Genomic DNA, 19,655 nt, shown 5'->3' with positions numbered 1-19,655 from the left:
GATAATTTTGTGTTCCCAACTTTGTGGGAACAGTTTTGGGATGGCCCCTTCCTGTTCCAACATGACTGCGCACCAGTGCACAAAGCAAGGTCCATAAAGACATAGATGAGCGAGTTTGGGGTTGAGGAACTTGACTAGCCTGCACAGAGTCCTGACCTCAACCAAATAGAACACCTTTGGGATGAATTAGAGCTGAGACTGCGAGCCAGGCCTTCTTGTCCAAAATCTGTGCCTGACCTCACAAATGTGCTTCTGGAAGAATGGTCAAACATTCCCATAGACACACTCCTAAACCTTGTGGACAGCCTTCCCAGAAGAGTTGAGGCTGTTATAGCTGCAAAGGGTGGGCTAAAACAATATTGAACCCTATGGACTAAGGCTGGGTTGCCATTCAAGTTCATGTGTGTGTAAAGGCAGGTGTCCCAATACTTTTAATAATATAGTGTATGTGGTCATTGGGAATAATTTTCTCCCTTACAGCTAAATAGATTGAAGTCAGCGGTTACTGATCTGAGCTCAAGGAACCCCTAGCAACCTCTGGTTGAGAAAAGGCTCCTCTAAAGACGTTACAGTTGCTCCCTAAATTGCAGTCATGTGACCATCAAACACAATAAAGTTGCTTTGTCTTGTCGAGTTGTTGAAGTACCTGGGTCTACATATACCAGCTTTTCACCTATAGCTTGCACTGCTGTTGGCATCCAGCAATGCCATTGGTTTAACACAATAGGCTTAATCCACCCCATATGGAAGAAAAATATATTTCCAATATATTTAGGGAATAATTTTTAGAAATATATTGAATATGGCCAAAATTGTAGCATTTCAAATATATTTCCAATATATTTGGGAGAAAAAATGAATTTTTTTAATAATATATTTTAAATATATTTTTCTTCCATGTGGGACAAAGCTAAAACATAAAAAAAAAATGACAGTTCTTTTCAGATGAGGTCAATGACATTTTAACATTACACTGACATTGCTGAAATGCAAAGTGTATTTATTGATTTGAACAACTCTGTAAAAGGAAATACAAGGAATCAATACTATTCCTTGTATTTCCTTTTATTGGGAAACCTTGGCAAAGTTACCAAAATGATTTGTTTAGTTTAATTTTATGTAGACTAATTCTACATAAATTCTGTGTTTCTCCTTATTGTGATTGCCATACGGTACAGCTACTATGTTATTATGGATATGTTTTGACCTAGAGTCGGAGTCCTAATTTTGTTCCTTGTCTGGTACACAGGTTGTAATCATGAGGGACTATCAGCATTCCAATGTTGTGGAAATGTACAAGAGCTACCTTGTAGGAGAAGAACTATGGGTCATGATGGAGTATGTGCAAGGTGGTGCTCTGACAGACATTGTGTCACAGACCAGGTATGTGAAAGCTCACACATTTACTGTCATGGTGTTTGAAGTCTGAACAAGGACCTGAATGGGAGCTTTTATCTGGAAATGTATTAAGGATAGATACTTGTCTGGCTAAATTAAATGTGAGAAAAGAGGAAGGGAAAAGAGAGTCGTTAGCCTTTGGTTACCAATCTGATTTTATTTTTTCACCTAAATAAACTTGTACATCTAAATGAGGTCTTACGCCTTTTTTCCCCATTCTAGGCTGAATGAGGAGCAAATTGCTACTGTCTGTAAGTCTGTACTGCAAGCTCTTGAGTACCTGCACTCCCAGGGGGTCATCCACCGAGACATCAAGAGTGACTCCATCCTTCTTACACTGGATGGACGGGTAAGCAGCCATTGCATTTTTCAGCTTTAGGATTACATTATACCAGAGATGTATAGTAACTAAGTAGAACTACTTCACTACTGTACTTAAGTACCGAAAGGCGGTATCTGTACTTTCCTAGAGTAGAATTTTTTTCTCCTACTTCCACTTTTACTTCACTACATTTTTTCGATGATTTCAATACTTCTACTCCGATAATTTTTTTTTTGTGCTGCATAGTTACTTGTTACTATTATAAAAATTACCACTGCCAGAACAGTAGATGGCAGGTTTCATGAAGCTCAAAACATGTGTATTATCAGCGCATACGAAAATAAATGCTACTGTATGTATAAATAAAAGCTGCATTTGAAATAATAAAAAACATTATGATGGTCAAACTTTTGACTTCTTTCTTTAATAACTACATAACACAGTACTTGTACTTTTACTTTCAGTACTTGAGTAGCAATTTTTTTTCAAAACTACTGGTACTTTTACTTTCAGTACTTGAGTAGCAAAATTAAAAAAAAACTACTTGCAATACTTATGTACAAAAAATGTTGAATACTTTAGTACTTCTACTCAAGTCACTTTTTGATCGAGCACTTCCACTTCTACTCAAGTCACTTTTTGATCGAGCACTTCCACTTCTACTCAAGTCACTTATTGATTGAGCACTTCCACTTTTACTCAAATCACTTTTTGATCGAACACTTGTACTTTTACTCAAGTATGGGTTTCGAGTACTTTATACAACTCTGCATTATACAGTACATGTTATAACTGATGTTGTTTTAGGTAAGATGAAACAGATGTTTTGGGTAAGAAGGGAGATAAATACATGGGACATAGAATTACACCCAGGAAGGATTTTCACTAATTCTTTGCCATATTTGTATGCTGGATACTGGAGATCGTTTATAGTAAATTTTAACTTTCAGCGTAAATTAGGGAAGTATATGCCTGTGTATTTTTTAAACAAAAGGATTATAAAGTTGTTTTTGTTTGGAAAGGAGCCATGGACTGAGTACAAAATCCCATCCACTTCCAGCATAGTGCAGAGGAGGACCCTCTCCGAAAGGCTTTTTGAAACATTTAATGGTTAAAAGCAAGCTGCCTTTAGTTCTGTCAGGAGATGTTACTCTTCATCAAGCTTAACACAGGTCCCCTAATGCATTATGTAATACTTTTATTAACATTGACTACTCAAGCCCTGAAGAGGGGGAGGCTTTTTCCCCAAAACGCGTTGGCTGTATTTGATGCTTTTAACCCGTAAATGTTCCAAAAAGTTCTTCAAGTGTAACAAACTTTTCTACCAGGCTCTTCTCAGTACACATCCAAAAATGTACCATCTGGAAGCACTTCATATGTCGCTATCAGAGAGGAATCAGTCTAGGACCATAACAGGGTCCACCTATACAATTTATAGGTTGGTGTTGCGCAGGCTCTTGAAGTGTATCACAAAACCAAATACTATATAAATAAGTCGCTGGAATAATATAAATCATGTGTACAATTTATAAAACTGTGCAGTGCTTCACATATTGTAGTCCATTGTACAAGAGTATTAAAATGATGAAACAAAATTGAATAATTGTTTGTTCTTCAACGGTGATGTGCCAAATTTAATCAATATTTTCCAAATAAAGGGCTATTTTCGTACATATATACAGATAATCAGTGTGCTTTCACCTCCTCATGACACCTCTATGCTCCAAGAACTCTCACTTTAAAGGCAATAATATAAGCCTTACAGTTGTGGTGTTGGAATGATGTTCCATCAATCTTGGCTTATTCCAAAGTATCTAGGTGATCCCTTGATGTTGGTCCCTTTAGGACTCCTGCTCCCACGCTCACTCCTCCTCTGCTGCCACTTCCAACAATGTCTCCTCTCTACTTCCTCTCATTTGGCTTCCACCTATGCTATATTTCAACCATAGATCTGTATCTTTGAAGAAAAAAGTCACTTTAGGGTAGACCCATCAGAACCTACTTTAATTTCTATCTGTCCAGCATTATCATACATGCATCAGTCCTATTGAATCACACCTTTAGCTCCCTGTTGATTGGACAGCTCTAGTTTTGGCTCAGTCATATTGAATCACACCTTTAGCTCCCTGTTGATTGGACAGCTCTAGTTTTGGCTCAGTCATATTGAATCACACCTTTAGCTCCCTGTTGATTGGACAGCTCTAGTTTTGGCTCAGTCATATTGAATCACACCTTTAGCTCCCTGTTGATTGGACAGCTCTAGTTTTGACTCAGTAGGGAGTGTGTCGAACCCCTGCAAGGAGACCACTAATTCCACACAGTATGGGTCCTTCTGTATTTATATGATTTCAACTGAAAGCTCAATTGGGCTTTGAATGATCGGAATTACATACTTACATTGGTCCATTATGTAAGTATGCATATCTCATACCTGATGGGCTTCCATGGAAGCTGAAAATCTCTGTAGGTAGTAAGCACTACTAGCGATAGCCGAAGTTTTCAGGTCCAATGTGTGCTCTGCACAAGTGGTTTCTCCTCTGCTCACAGAACACAGGGGGGGTTGATAGTCAGCCCCGTTGCATTCATAAAACACCTTGGCCTCTTTCAATGAATACAACTTGTTCTTTAGTTGAACAAGTTGAAGATTGTGACGTCGGTGCCCCTACGACTACACAGACAACTACAGTAATCTTTTAGCTTCCCCAGCAGACCATCAGGTCTGAATATTTACATCATGTCAAACTGGACCAATGTACACGTGTAATACAGATCCCTACAGGAGTTCAAATTTAACACATTTTCTTGTTTTTTTTAAACGCCAAAAAAAATTTTGGAGCACAGTCCTAATACTGAGAAAATGTTTTCTTGTTTCTAGGTGAAGCTTTCTGACTTTGGGTTCTGTGCTCAAATTAGCAAAGATGTTCCTAAAAGGAAGTCATTGGTGGGTACTCCATATTGGATGGCACCAGAGGTCATATTGAGGTCTGCATATGGCACAGAGGTAAATTCATATAAGACTTAACTATCTTGGGGTGTTCAAGCAGATAGGTTCCTAGATGTTAGAAATTGAAGTAGTATCAATTGTTTGTAGGATAAGTAGGTTGATGTTGGTGAAAGAGAAGTTATTTTAGGAATAATGTAAAGGGCATCCTTATGGAATGGTGCTGCTTTTCTGATTTTACTTTGTACCAAGTTTCTTTGCTTTTTTTTTTTCATACAAATCTAAACACATGTGTGTTGTCTCCCATTTATACATTTTTTCCTGGGTTTGCTTTGCTTCTGTGTACACTAGCCCTTAATTTCCTCTGTGGCTCCTCAGGTGGATATCTGGTCTTTGGGGATTATGGTAATTGAGATGGTTGATGGCGAACCTCCATATTTCAGTGACTCTCCTGTGCAGGCAATGAAAAGTTTGCGGGACAACCCACCTCCAAAACTGAGGAACTCTCACAAAGTGAGTGACATCATTTGATTGTATCTGATATATTTACATATGTCATATCAGAAATATTAAGACCTATTTAGAATTCATACTTCTATGTGTACAAGCTTGTAGTGTAGAAAAGTTAGTGTCTGCATCCCTTTAGAAGTAATAACTCTTAGGAAGTATCCCACCAAAATGTTTGTTGCAGAGGATGCCTAAAACCTGACTTAATGGGTAACTCCACTTTTGTGGGGAAAGAAAATAGCCAATAAAGAAAAATAATAAAGCGTATACAATTGTTACACAAGTCATATTGTAATTGAATGTTATCAAAAATTACCTTTCCTTTTCCATCTGCAGCAGATGTAACTTTCTGAAAACACAATGCAATATGGCTACCTGGAGTTGTTCTGCACACAGAATGTGCACTGAACACAGCCCAGAGACATCATTTCCTGCTTGTGTGATTGGCTCACCAATTTTCCCAGAAGTCTGCCTAACATACAAGTCAGATTTCAGGCATCCCCTGCAACAAAAATGTCATTTTTGGTGAGATATTTCTAATAGGAACACATCTAAAGGGATGCAGGGGCAGCAGCTTTCCTCATTGGTGCTCTGCAGCTGCACAGCTTAATGATAATTATGAAACCACTCCCATTAGACCCACTCAGCACAGAGGAACAAACTGTGATTTAATCAGAATAACAAATGGTAGGCATTTGCAAAAAAGGTTGTTACAATCCTTGCAATGTACATAGATCACCCAGAGGGTAAGGTTTATTTTCAACAAAAGTGAAGTTACCCTTTAAATCTTAGTGCAGACTTGTGGGAAAATCAGTGAGCAAATCACACAAGCAAGAAATTACATTTTTGGAGGTGTTCTGTACACCAACAGTGTACAACAGGCCTACAGGTTTCCAAATAGCATTGAATTTTACAGAAAATTACAATGCTGCAGTTTGAAATGGAAAGGTATACAAATATGGCTTGTATAGCACTTTTGTAAGCTTTATAGATATTGGAAATGTCTAAAAAAATGGCTTACAGTTGGGTTGGCATTAAATAGTTAGGTTGAAAAAAAGACCATCTAGTTTCATCAAAAAAAAAAAAAAAAAACAAATAGAAGCGCTCCATATACACAATCCTATATTCACAGTATAGCGAAAAAAAAAAAAACAATAAAGCATGGAGCATGCTCCAAATAGAAGCCTAATTCTCATCCTATGTATTTTTTCCCATTAAAGTTAGCAGTAAAATAAAACCGATTTGGGGGGGCAGGATCTGGGGGCCCCCTTGTTAAAGGGGGCTTCCAGATTCTGATAAGCCCCCCCACCCGTAGACTCCGACAACCAAAGCCCAGGGTTGTCGGGAAGAGGCCCTTGTTCCCATCAACATGGGTACAAGGTGCTTTGGGGTGGGGGCCAGGATCTGGGGGCCCCCTTGTTAAAGGGGGCTTTCAGATTCCAATAAGCCCCCCCACCCACAGACCCCCCACAGCCCAGGGTAGTTGGCATAAGGCACTTGTCACCATCAACATGGAGACAAGGTACTTTGGGGGGGCACCCCAAAGCACCCTCCTCAGGTTGAGGGCAAGCCACCTGGTATGGTTCAGGAGGGGGGGGGGGGGGTGCTCACTCCCCCCCTTTCCTGGCCTGCCAGGCTGCAAGCTCAGATAAGGGTCTGGTATCATTTTTGGGGGGGACCCCATGCCGTCATCTTTTAAAATTTTGGTGTGGAATTCCCCTTAAAATCTATACTAGACCCAAAGGGCCTGGTATAGACTTTTTTTGGGGGGGGACCCCACACAATTTTTTTTTTATTCTGTCATAGGGTTCCCCTTAACCACTTAAATACAGGGCACTTTCCCCCCCCCTTCCTGCCCAGACCAATTTCCAGCTTTCAGTGCTCATTGGCGTCTATGGGAAATCTTGGTCTGCTTGACATGGCCCAAACCATAAGTGACAGGGACACCAAACTTGGGGAGCACCGAGAGGGGACCCAGGATTACAACATATCTATACATTTTAAAAGCGGGGTATGCCTGTACACTACACTGACTGCACTAAGCTGTCTAAACACACTATCCACTAACTACCTGCCTAATCTCCATTGTCACACACTATACATGGCTGCCGTGTAAGCAGGATCCTTATATAGTGTGGGGCGTGGACTTAACCCCTGAGCCATGATTGGCTAAAGGCACCCTGCCTTTTGCCAATCATGGCTCTGCTAATTCATTGTGCTGTGATTGCCCAAAGCATACAGGTCAGGTGCATGCTTTGGCAAATCATCAGCAATCAATGCACTGCAAGAGCGCAGTGCATTATAGGGCACTTATTGGCAGGCAAACTTCCCGCTGAGCGCCCCATTTATTCGTGTGTTCAGCGAGTGAGATTTCCCATCACTCCCTTTTGTCTTTAGGATGGAACGTCCGGGAAACTTCTCCCATCAAGGACACCGCAATAAAAAAGTGGAAAGAGTTTGAACCTTTGACTGGTTTATATTACTGTGTCTGCTGAGTTTAATTATATGAGACATAATTATATGTTTTATCTATGAGACCAGAGAGAAGCCTCATCAGAAGCAAAGGTTCTAACTCTTCCACATGCTATTTAAAACTATACAAAAAAGTTTTGTCTGGATCTCCACCTTAAGGAGAATCTGTCATGACTGGGTTTATGCAATAATCTAAATTTACTCATACATGTCACTATAAAAACCGCACATTCCAGACAGTAACAACACTTTCTATTGCAGGCTGACAGCGCTAAATCACTAACTGCCAATCAGCATTGTCCTCCTCCCATGCAAACTCTTATAGTTGGCTGCTTGGTTATTTTTCTGATAGACTTGATTGGTGGTTCACTGGACATGGCTGACAACATTGCTGCTAATTGAAAGGTATTGGCTTAACATTGTCAGCCTGCAACAAAGGATATGTTGTTACGAATAGGATCATTTATGTGTAAGCGCTAAAATGAATGGAAATGGCAATCAGTGCAGGACCTTAATATTCCCCTGGATGATAATTCTATTTTCAAAGATAGAAAATATAAGTGAAAATATAAAAAAAAAAAAAGAAGAAAACAATATAACAATTTCAAATAATTGTAGGTAACACTTACTGTGAGAATATTGTGTTATATATATATATATATATATATATATATATATATATATATATATATATATATATATATATATATATCAAATGTATTAGAAAGTGCTGGGTGCCAATTATAAATACGTAAAAAAGATACAGTATGGGATGTCACTGATTGTACACTCAAACTAGAAATTCTATATACCAAAAAATATTAAACTAAATATTTACTAAGAAAGTGCACCGTGCAAAAAAAAGTGTAGTGCAGTGTAAACTGACTAAAAAAATATACATAATGGAAAATTGGAGACCAAATAATTGTGTAAAAAAGTGCACCGTGCGATGAATCTATGTAAATAATGAAAACTGTGTACCAAAAATGTAAATGGTACATGCAGTTATGAAAAGTGCATATTGCAATCTATAAATGAATAAATAATTAATATATTAATTCCAACTGTGGTGCAAATGCCAATTAAAGTGTAGAAAATTATAAAAAAATATTATCCAGCATCCTGAAAATTCTATATAAAGTGCATAAACATATATAAAAATTTAAGTCATATTTCATAACCCCATATTCATAAAATTCACACAAAATATATCACCATAATAGAATATATTTTAATATTATCTTTGAAAAAAAGTCCACAATTCTTCAACCAAGGTTTCGCCAAAGTGCCAGTGCAGGAATGGTGCAAAGAACCAGTGCCAACAAATCACATTAAGTAGGTGTGTTCAGTGCACATTCGTGAGGATCCCACCATCCGTGTCACACAGGACTCACTAAATTGACTCCCCAGAAATAAAGCTGGTGATACCAGCAGCCACACTTATAAAATGTATTTATCCAATGTAGTCATCTTATCCCAGGGGGTAAATACTAGGTAACCACCAATAGCCTTAATTATTCTTCATATCCTCAGAGTAATTTCCAGAATCATGGAGTACCAAAATATAGAGGGGGAAGAGAATATTGAAAATAGTGTAATTCTGTAAAACACTTTATTAAAAGTATCATCCAAATTACACTCACATTAGTTGGTGTCTTAACCAGACACTAGGGACATCTGGCAATCATAAAATTACCGCTCTGGCTGGTAGATAGGAGCCGCGAGCGTGTGTCTCACTGTACTGTATTGTGCGGTGTATTCCTTCAGCTTCAAGAAGCCCCGCCCTAAAGCGCTAAAATAAACTTCTTATTTCGTCCCTTTTGATATATTTAAAATGCAATTGAATGTGTTTCCTTTTCAATAATTACCAAAAAAAAAAAAAAATATGTTCACCCTGCCAGAAATCTTGCCAGCTAATAGCTTCAATGCTCTCTGCTTGCGCTCTACTCCTATCAGTTGCATTGTTCCCAGCTATATATGTGGGCTACAGAACATCTATCTTTTATATCATGGGAAAGAGGAATGTGCTTGTAATCCATGTCAGGTGAGCAGCTTAGGGTGACAACGCTGCTTGTCTACAGATATAGTGCAGTGAGCATTGTCACCCTAGGACAAAAAGTGTGTTACTGGCAGGATCATTAGGCAGAGCTCCATCCAAAAGCGGGAGTTCCACTTTAAGACCTCCTCCCCAGCTCCTGAGTGTGAAATAGAGCTTTTGGGGAGGAGGGGGAAAACGGGTACCTGATTTTGATAGGTACCCACTCCCACTTCTGCTTTGCTCGCCTCAAGCGATCGAAAGTAGAAGGTCCAACCCCCCCCCCCCCTCCCGAAATCTGGGACACATGACAGGTCCCAGAAGACTTTGGGACCAGTCACATAGCGCAGTGCCGCTCGGGCATGCACAATAAAGCTGCAAGCTGTCACAGCCGGGTGCCCATAGTGAAGATGCTGGTGAGGGAGGACACAAGGAGACTGCAACTGGGATGAGCACATCACTGGATCATGGCACAGGTGAGTGGCTGTTTGTTATTAGTCAGTAGCTTCAGTTTTTGTAGCTGCTGACTTTTAATTTTCACTTCAGGGACGACTGGAGCTCCGCTTTAAGTGAAAATAAAGAAAAAGGGCTGAGGATAACAATCTAATAGAGCCCTCTTATCCAAGGGCTGGTATGATGCAATATACTACAATTTTGTTCTTGGGTTTAACCACTTAAGGACCGCCCGCCGCAGTTATACAGTGGCAGGCAGCCCCTCCTGCACTAAGCGACGTAGATATAAGTCGGTCGTGCGCCTGCAGCTAGGGGGCGAGCATGTGCTGCCGGCGGTGCGCTCCCGCCTCCACTCGGCAACGGGGACTCGGATGCACAGGGCCGGTGGCTCCGATTGCCGCCTGACACCCACGATCGTTCCCCGCTAAGAGAGAAGGACGGTCAGCTGTTGTAAACACAGCTGACCGTTCTTCTCTCTGGAAGGATCACAGAGCGCCTGTGATCCTTCTATATAGGATCACAGGTCTCTGTGATCATTTCACAAGTCCCTCCCCCCACAGTTAGAAAACACGCCCCTAGACTCACAATCCCTTGATCACCCACAGTATTAACCCCGTCCCTGCCAGTGTAATTATTACAGCAACAGTGCATATTTTTAGTATTGATTACCGTAGTAATGACACTGGTCCCCCCAAAAGTGTCAAAAATGTCAGTTAGGGGTCCGATCTGTCCACCGCAATATCACAGTCCTACTAAAAATCTCAGATCACCACTATTACTTGTAAAAAAAAAAAAAAAAAAAAAAAACAATAAAAATGATTCTTTCCCGTAGTTAGTAGACGCGATAACTTTTGCGCAAACCAATCAAAATACGCTTATTGTGATTTTTTTTTTTTTTTACCAAAAATATGTAGCAGAAAACAAATTGGCCTAAAATGTCACATTTTTTTGGGAATGTCATATAGCAGAATGTGAAAAATATTGTTTTTTTTTTTTTTTTAGAATTGTCGCTCTTTTTTTGTTTACGCACAGAAAATAAAAATTGCAGAGGCGATCAAATACCACTAAAAGAAATCTCTATTTGTGGGAAATAAAGGACATCCATTTTATTTGAGCACAGCGTCACACGACTGCGCAATTGTCCCTTAAATTAACTCAGTGCCGAATCGTAAAAAATGGCCTGGTCATTAAGGGGGAAAATCTTCCGGTCCAGAAGTGGTTAAACTATACAGTAACTAAAGGCAAAGCTTTTTTTTTTTTTTTAAGTTTTGGATAGAGTGGAGAGGGAATAGAACACCTGCTGGGTTTTTATTGTTTTCTGTGCCCTAGTTAGGAAGTATCACCCTCTTTATTTGTCCTGATTACCGTTATCACGGAGTGTGAAAACCCACATTTTGAGTTGTCAGCAGAACAGGAATGAAGGGGAAATCTTCCAGTAGGGACACTAGTTCTGGTGACAACCAGGCGCTCCCTCATTTTGCAGGGATGTCCTTTCACTTCCTGTTTTGAGTATGGGACAGGAAGTGAAGTAAAATCTCCTTACTGGGACACAGATGTAAAAATAAAAAAACTTAGAACAGTTGCTTATTCTATCCAAAATGCCTTTAGTTCCACTTTAAGCAGGAAAATGTATCCTGAAGTGAAGGTAATGTTGCAGCAAATAAATTGAAACCCAGAATGAATTTCTTGGACTCAGGCTTCGGAATCAAATCTTTTTTGCAAAAAGCTCATGCCCGCTTGCTAAGTGAGCAAAAAAGCATGTACATCGCATATATGAAACAGCAGTTACGTCACATATTTCCCTAACTAGCTTGGCAGTAATACAATGCATATCCTCCCCCTACCAATGATTCCCATACATCTGTATGTAGCAATTACATCAAACAAAATGTGGAGAATGAACCACCTTTCTCCTGCGCTCAGAAAACGAGGCTTCCCCAACTGCTTTTCTGACTGGACTTTATAAATGGGGTCTCGGATGGCTTAGGTCTTGCTGCCCTAAAGGACTGGGGCAGTCCCAACAATACTGCAAACAAAAACACAAAAAAAGGGTGCACCGACCTAGCGCATTATCCTCATTACAGGCTTTATTAGTTGAAACATAAAAATGGCTACACACAAACATAGGTGAAAATCAATCACATCAAACTCATGCACTTGAGTATCACCACTGCCACGCCCCACAGGGAGGAGCTCTATAGACCACATGGATGGCCTTTGGGCCCTTGCACTGGTATTTAAACCTGTGAGTAGATCATGCCACAGTGGCTCTGAGGAAGAGGCTTATGCCTCGAGACGCGTCAGCCGTCATCCTAATGAGACTATGGACTACTTCTGATACTCAAGTGCATGAGTTTGATGTGATTGATTTTCACCTACGTTTGTGAGTAGCCATTTTTATGTTTCAACTAATAAAGCCTGTAATGAGGATAATGCGCTAGGTCGGTGCGCCCTTTTTTTGTGTTTTTGTTTGTAGCAATTACATCCCTGGCCTCGGCCTTCACGCTTATCTGTATTCTCGTTATCTGTATTCTCGCTAGTTCTTGGGAGGCTAGAGAGGAGAATATGAGGGAGAAGGTGGGGGCCTCAAATGTGCAGCTTGACTGTCATGGTCTCTGTAGTGCCACAGAATCTACCATTTTGTCTTAAAAGGCTATTTATCCGCTATTTTAGAAGCTATCCAGATACTGCCACATTAAAACATGCTTCAGGAAGAGTGGATGACATCATTTCTAAGCACTGATTGCTCCTACTATTCTCCTAGGTTTCACCAGTTCTCAGAGATTTCCTGGATCGAATGCTTCAACGGGAGGCCGCAGAAAGAGCAACAGCCAAGGAACTTTTAGACCACTTCTTCCTCCTTCAGGCCGGCCTTCCAGAGTGTCTGGTGCCTCTGATCCAGCAATACCATAAGAGGAACTCTACCTGCTAGTCTTGGGAAGTCATTACTCCGCTTCATTTTCTAATGTATTACGCTGTCTTTGCCTACTAAGCAATGAAGGGACTCAGTGACTGCTAAAAGCTGACTCCCCAGTGTGCAGAGACAGGAGCGAGACTTCCAAAAGTGTAAATGCAATGACGTAAATAATAATTATATTGCAGAATGATGGTGGAAAAGCTGCTTGGACTTTCGAGACCGGAGAACACAGCCCCCCCTCCGTTCTACAGGGTTAAATGTGATTGTTTACAATTGTTACTAGCCATTTCACTGCTGGAATGGGTAAACTTTATTGCTGACAGCAAATGGTAAAGCATTTATTTTTACACTGGAAACGAGAGACATACAATGGACGAGAGCAGAGGCACCTTATTTTCTTATATCCAAACACAGCATCTGGCTGCTATTGTACTGGCCGCACTTCCTCACATAACCAGCAGAGGGGGATGGTTACACAGACATATACACTATCTATATGACAATCAGTAATAACACCTTTGGGATGTGCAGTGTGCTGTTTACTTCAGCATTTTTAGACAATCCAAAATAAGATCAAGCTGAACTAATAGCTGTTGACAGACTTTTATACAAGAGCAACAAATATGTTAGCTGCAAACATTATGCACAGAAAAGCCACATTTGATTCCATTTAATAACTATGGTGACAGCTGTCAAATCATAAGAGGCTAGTTTTAAAAGAGATTTTCTCCATATTTATAGCATTAAACAGCAAACTGAACAATATAGAAATGTGTAGCTGTGAAGACACATCTCTGACAGTGGGCCTGATTCATCAAGCCGCATAAGCATTTTAGGTATGCAAAAGTAGCCCCTCAAGCAATAATAAATGATAAATATGTTTGAGAGGCAGCCGGGACACACCATAGGTGCAAATGTAGCTTGATGAATCAAAGCCAGTAACCATTATCCTATTTGTGCCAATTGTGCGGCAGCACAAATAACACAATATGAATCTGTTGCACTTTTCCTTATAATGTCTGCTCCTATTGTGGAGCTGTTATGTGTGTGGTCTGTTTTGGTAAACATCCATGTGGCATTTAGGCTTTAGAAGTAGACAAATGTATTCAAGTCTGTAGTGGTCCAGTGCACTGGTATTTCACACTTTAATACTTGAAAACATTGTACAAAGTAGAGTTTTTATAAACTGTTCCACATGTTACGGCTTATCTAATAAAGCAGAACCAGTATGCAGCCACTCATCATAACCACTCATTTTTCATTGTTTTGATGCTTTAAAACAGCCTTTCTCAACTTTTTTTTACCCCAGTGAAACCCTTGAAATAATTTCAGAACCCCTGCTAAAACCAATTGATTGTGGTTTGATGGGGAAAAATGCCCCTTACATTGGTGGCCAGTTGGAAGAAAAGCCCTTACATTGGTGGTCAGTGGGAAGAATGCCCCTTACATTGGTGATCAGTTGGAAAAAAAGCCCTTACGTTGGTGGTCAGTGGGAAGAATGCCCCTTACATTGGTGGCCAGTTGGAAGAAAAGCCCCTTTCATTGGTGGTCAGTGGGAAGAATTCACCGTACATTGGTGGCCAGCTGGAAAAAAAGCCCTTACATTGGTGGTCAGTGGGAAGAATGTCCCTTACATTGGTGGCCAGTTGGAAGAAAAGCCGTTACATTGGTGGCCATTGGGAAGAATGCCCCTTACATTGGTGGACAGTTGGAAGAAAAGCCCTTACATTGGTGGTCAGTTGGAAGAAAAGCCCCTTACATTAGTGGCCAGTTGGAAGAAATGTCCCTTGCGTTGGTGGTCAATGGGAAGAATGTCCCCTACATTGGTGGCCAGCTGGAAGAATTTCCCTTACATTGGTAACAAGTTTATTGAATGTTCTTACATTGGTGGTCAGTTGGAAGAATGTATTTTACATTCGTGGCCAGTTGGAAGAATATTACTTACATTGGTGGTCAATTAAAAAATGTCCTTTTTATGGTTGCAAGTTAAAATAATGTTCCTTACATTGGTGGCCAGTTGGAAGAAGGTCCTTTACCTTGATGGCCAGTTGAAATAATGTCCTCTACATTCATGGCTAGTTAAATGAATGTCGCTTACATTGGTGGCCAGTTGGAAGAGTGTCCCTTACAATGGTGGTCAGAGGAAAGAATGTTCCTTACACCAGTGGCCAGTTGGAAAATGTCTTTTATCTCGGTGGCCAGTTTAAACAATGTCCCTTACATTGATGGCCAGTTGAAAGAATGCCCCACTTACATACAGCTAAAAAGATCTCTAGTGTCATGTTGCTGGCTTTGCCAAGAGGAGCTCGCTTCGGGACTATGCAGGCACCATCAGAAGGTCAATCACAGCTCAAGGAATGCCTAGCAACCTCTGGAGGAACCCTGGGTTTCCACAAAATCCTGACTGAGAATGGCTGCTTTAACCTGATAACTAAGTAAGATTTCACTAGGAATCATATATACATTGTTGCCTTTTGTGTTGCTTTATTAAGTAAGCCACTGTATTAAGTAAGCATACCTGCCTGGCAGACTGCTGTGATGTATTGAATCTGAATTATTACACACAAACTGTTTTATCACTGTTTATATGAGTAACATAAAATATTGTCAGAATTTATAATATTTATAAATTAAAAATGACACGGTTCATGTTATTTTAGCATCACATTATATAAAAATCTAAATGCATTAGTGATATTGGATCCCTGCTCATAAATCTTTATAAGTTGCCTGTTCTCTTAGCGTATTTTAAAGTGCGCATGTTTCTTCCAACTACAATTCATACCTAACATTACAGCTTAAAAGCGAAGTTCACCTTTGTAATAAAATGTACTATGCAGTCAAGGGACGTCAGTGCCTAAAACTGATCCCTAGTTTAAATGCTATACCTGTATACCAAGCTTGGCTTCCCTACAGCCTAGCTGAATAATTAGCATTGTGAGTGATCCAACCTGTCCTGCCACAGATCTTGGAGCCCCTGTATGTTAGGTGTGCCCACAGCATCGCAGGAACAAGAGCTCTCCTTCTTTCAAGACCCACTAGGTATGGCATTTAACTAAAAACTAAGTAAGCGAACAACCAATTTTAACAGTACATTGTATTTCAAAGGAGAAATTTTGCTTTTTTAAATAGGAACCGCAAGGTGTCTGCAAATAACTTTATAATTAGCCATTATTCCCTTCTTCGTCTTGAACCACACTCCGGGATTCAAGATACCTCCAAGGATAAACCCAACATGGAGGTTACATGTCCCCCCATATTTATTATAAGATTATTTTAGATGCTCCAAATGCTTCCTAAACTAGTTGGCATCCTACCAGACAGGCAATGGAGTCTGTATACAATTGGTAGGGACTGGTGTGAATGGTTTCATGCATTCTGTAAAGTGCTGGTCAATATATTGGTGCTATATATGGTACGTATGGGAAATGTTTTATTTTCTTTTTGAATACAGAACAACAAACTCAAAGCAATGTCAAGAAAAACAGATCAGGTTATATACAACGAATCAATGGAAGACTTTGCAGCATAGATAATTCGACAACTGGCCAATGGGGGAAGGGGGGGACGGGGGGACCACAAAGACAGGGTATCATAGGAGCCGGAAACGGCAGTAGTGGAACAAGCCTATGAGGGCGTCATAAGCGGTCCCATCACTAAAAGTAGACAGGGAAGACATCCAGCCAGGCGCAGCTGACACTGACAAAGACACACAAACACTCACATTCCCTCACATACACTCACCCGCACACACCTTCCCCTACCCTCAACAGTCCAGCCCCCGAGGGGGAACAGACATTACACCATAGTCAGGCCACATAATATTTGACTCTCATGGGATCTCCACGGTCTCATTCAGCTGTCAAGCTGGAAGGCAGAGGAGTATCTGCCCAAAATGAATCATCCACATCAAGCCAGGGTTGCCAAACTTTAGAGAACTTGCCAGGACACCCTCTACTCTTATAGATCAGTTTATACAGTGTTACATCTCCTCGCACAATAACATAGAACCGCTGTACTGTAGGCGGTTCAACACTTTTCCAATGTAACAAGATAGTTTTTCTAGCATAGAACAGTAGTATGCGGATCAGGGCCCAGGCAGAAACACGGTGTACAAAGTCATTCAAGACGCCTAACAGACCAACCTCCGGAGTATGTGGGACCAGCAGGTGTAATTTATCATTAAAAAAAGCGAAAATAGACATCCAATAGCACTTTATACGGGGGCAAGACCAGAACATGTGGAGGAGGTCTGCTGCAGGACAACCACATCTAGGGCAGGCCGGGGCAACACCCATACGGACCAATTTGTGAGGCTTGTATGTTTCATTTTCTAATGTGTGCCCTTAGAGCCCCCCTCATCCTGGACAAATACTGAGGTTCAGAGCTGGGTTGCGCTGCAATGTGATTGGTTTGTAGAATGACAGAATGACAGGGTTGACCTGGTTACACAAAAGATACATTTGGCTAATAACAAAGGCAATTAAAGATACTTGTTTTTTTTAACCTGTATTTTATCAACTTTTGTTGGGAGTGCCAGGTTTCCTATTTGTTATCAAATATTTGTATTCATGACCAGGCAATTGGTAATAAAAGAAATGTATGTGGCAATGTGGTCACCACAAGATTGTACTTATATGTACTGTTTTTGTGGTCTAATACTTCTATAAATGTAGAATTAAAATGAATGGATTTGCACTACTTTAAAATACATAGCTGGATTTGGGATATACATTTTTTAGTTTCCTATAGACTGGGAAAGAACAGAACTTCTCGCAAATGCCGAGGGGTGTATTTAAAAAAATATTTTTCAATGTGTCGAGTGAAAATGCATGCACATTCATTGTGTGCAAATTGGGCAAAAACAAACAAACAAAAAACAAATGTTATTTGTCTCTTCCCCTGGCTGTTCTAAAGTTTTTCACTGATTAAAACAGAAAATACCCCATTTGGCCACTGGATGGTGCTAAAGTGTCATAGAATTTCATGTTACACTTAGCAAGAAGGAGTTTTAGTGCTCACCAACACAGAAAAATACACCAAGGCTAAACATATTGCAATACAATGTCACAGTTTGCACTCTCTGGTGTGATCCTTCACCTACATCACAGACAGACCCTTACCATCAGGCTTTCCTGGATACATCAGCAACAGCACCAGCCACCCCTGCAGGTATTGTTCAGTTGTCCATGTTTCTTATGGTGACCTGCGGATGGGGTTATTTCTTTTTGCCATCTTCCCATCGGAGCTTCCGTGGACAAGTTTTTAATCATTTTATCACATTAACCACTTGCCCACTGCTCACTGTGCTGCTACTGCGGCAAAGTGGCTCGTTAACGTCTGGCGACGTAGACCTACGTCACCAGACTCTCCCCTCTCTCGGAGGCTCGCTCCCGCTGTATTCAGACACAGCAGGAGCCGGGCCAGGGGAGGAGAGGCGGTGATCACCGCCGCTCTTCCCCGATCGTCGGGGATCGAGTGAGGAAATCGGCCCGCTTGTGTAAACAAAGCAGGCGGATCTCCTATGTGACAGGCAGGGACAGATTACAGGATTCTGCATAGCTGAACCTGCGATCTGTGTCTGTGTCACACAAACCCCTCCCCCCACACACGTCAGTAAGCACGAGGCATACATTTAACCCCTTGATCACCAACAGTGTTAACCCCTTCCCTGTCAGTGTCATTTTTACAGTAACAGTGCATATTTATAGCACTGATTACTGTAGTAATGTCACTGGTCCCCCCAAAAGTGTCAAAAATGTCAGTCAGGGGTCCGATCTGTCCGCAATGTCGCAGTCCCGCAAAAAAAATTGCAGATCGCCGCCATTACTAGTAAAAAAAAATAAACAATAAAAATGACAAATCATTTCCGTAGATAGTAAACGCAATAACTTTTGCGCAAACCAATCAAAATAAGCTTATTGTGATTTTCTTTACCAAAAATATGTAGCAGAACACAAATTGGCCTAAAATGTTAAAAAATTTTGATTTATAAATTTTTTTTGGGAATGTTCTATATCAGAATGTAAAAAAATTTGTTTTTTTTTTTCAAAATTGTCACTCTTTTTTTCAAAAATTAAAAATCGCACAGGTGATCAAATACCACCAAAATAAAGCTCTATTTGTGGGGGAAAAAAAACATAAATTTAATTTGGGTACAGCGTTGCACGACCGCGCAATTGTTCATTAAAATAACGCAGTGCCGAATAGCAAAATATAGCCTGGTCAGGAAGGGGGTTAAAATATGCTCATTGAGAATTTTTTTGTCAAAGACATGTAGCTAAAAACATGTTGGCCTAAATATATGACAAAAATTGAATATATTGGATATTTTTTAACTTTCAAAGTAGAAAATGTCAATTTTTTTCGGAAAATTTTCTCTATTTTTTATTAATATCGCAAAAAATGAAAAGAGCAGAGGTGATCAAATACCACCAAAAGAAAGCTCTGTTTGTGGGGAAAAAAGGACGTAAATTTTGTTTGGGTACGGCGTTGCATGACCGTGCAATTGTCAGTTAAAGTCGCACAGTGCCAAGTTGCATAAAGTGGCCTGGACATTAAGCAGCAAAATCCTCCGGTGGTAAAGTGGTTAAAGCAGAGTTCTGGCCTA

The 19,655-nt window shown here is 40.3% G+C and overlaps 1 protein-coding gene across 5 annotated transcripts in view; it reads left to right on the top strand.

The window, feature by feature from the left end:
- PAK6 (p21 (RAC1) activated kinase 6) overlaps positions 1-14,146 on the top strand; it is a 187,211-nt gene extending 173,065 nt beyond the window's left edge. For all 5 annotated transcript variants that reach the window (XM_082275195.1, XM_082275198.1, XM_082275197.1 and 2 more), the window contains 5 exons: positions 1,250-1,383; positions 1,621-1,747; positions 4,596-4,721; positions 5,040-5,174; positions 12,893-14,146. In XM_082275195.1, the coding sequence (XP_082131321.1) occupies positions 1,250-1,383; positions 1,621-1,747; positions 4,596-4,721; positions 5,040-5,174; positions 12,893-13,060 (690 nt within the window). In that variant the 3' untranslated portion in view covers positions 13,061-14,146. The remainder of the gene's footprint in view (positions 1-1,249; positions 1,384-1,620; positions 1,748-4,595; positions 4,722-5,039; positions 5,175-12,892) is intronic.
- Positions 14,147-19,655: the final 5,509 nt, after the last annotated feature.

This window comes from Pelophylax lessonae (genome assembly GCF_965119305.1).
Source record: "Pelophylax lessonae genome assembly, chromosome: 13".
NCBI lineage: Eukaryota > Metazoa > Chordata > Amphibia > Anura > Ranidae > Pelophylax > Pelophylax lessonae.
This window is presented reverse-complemented; position numbering and strand designations above follow the sequence as displayed.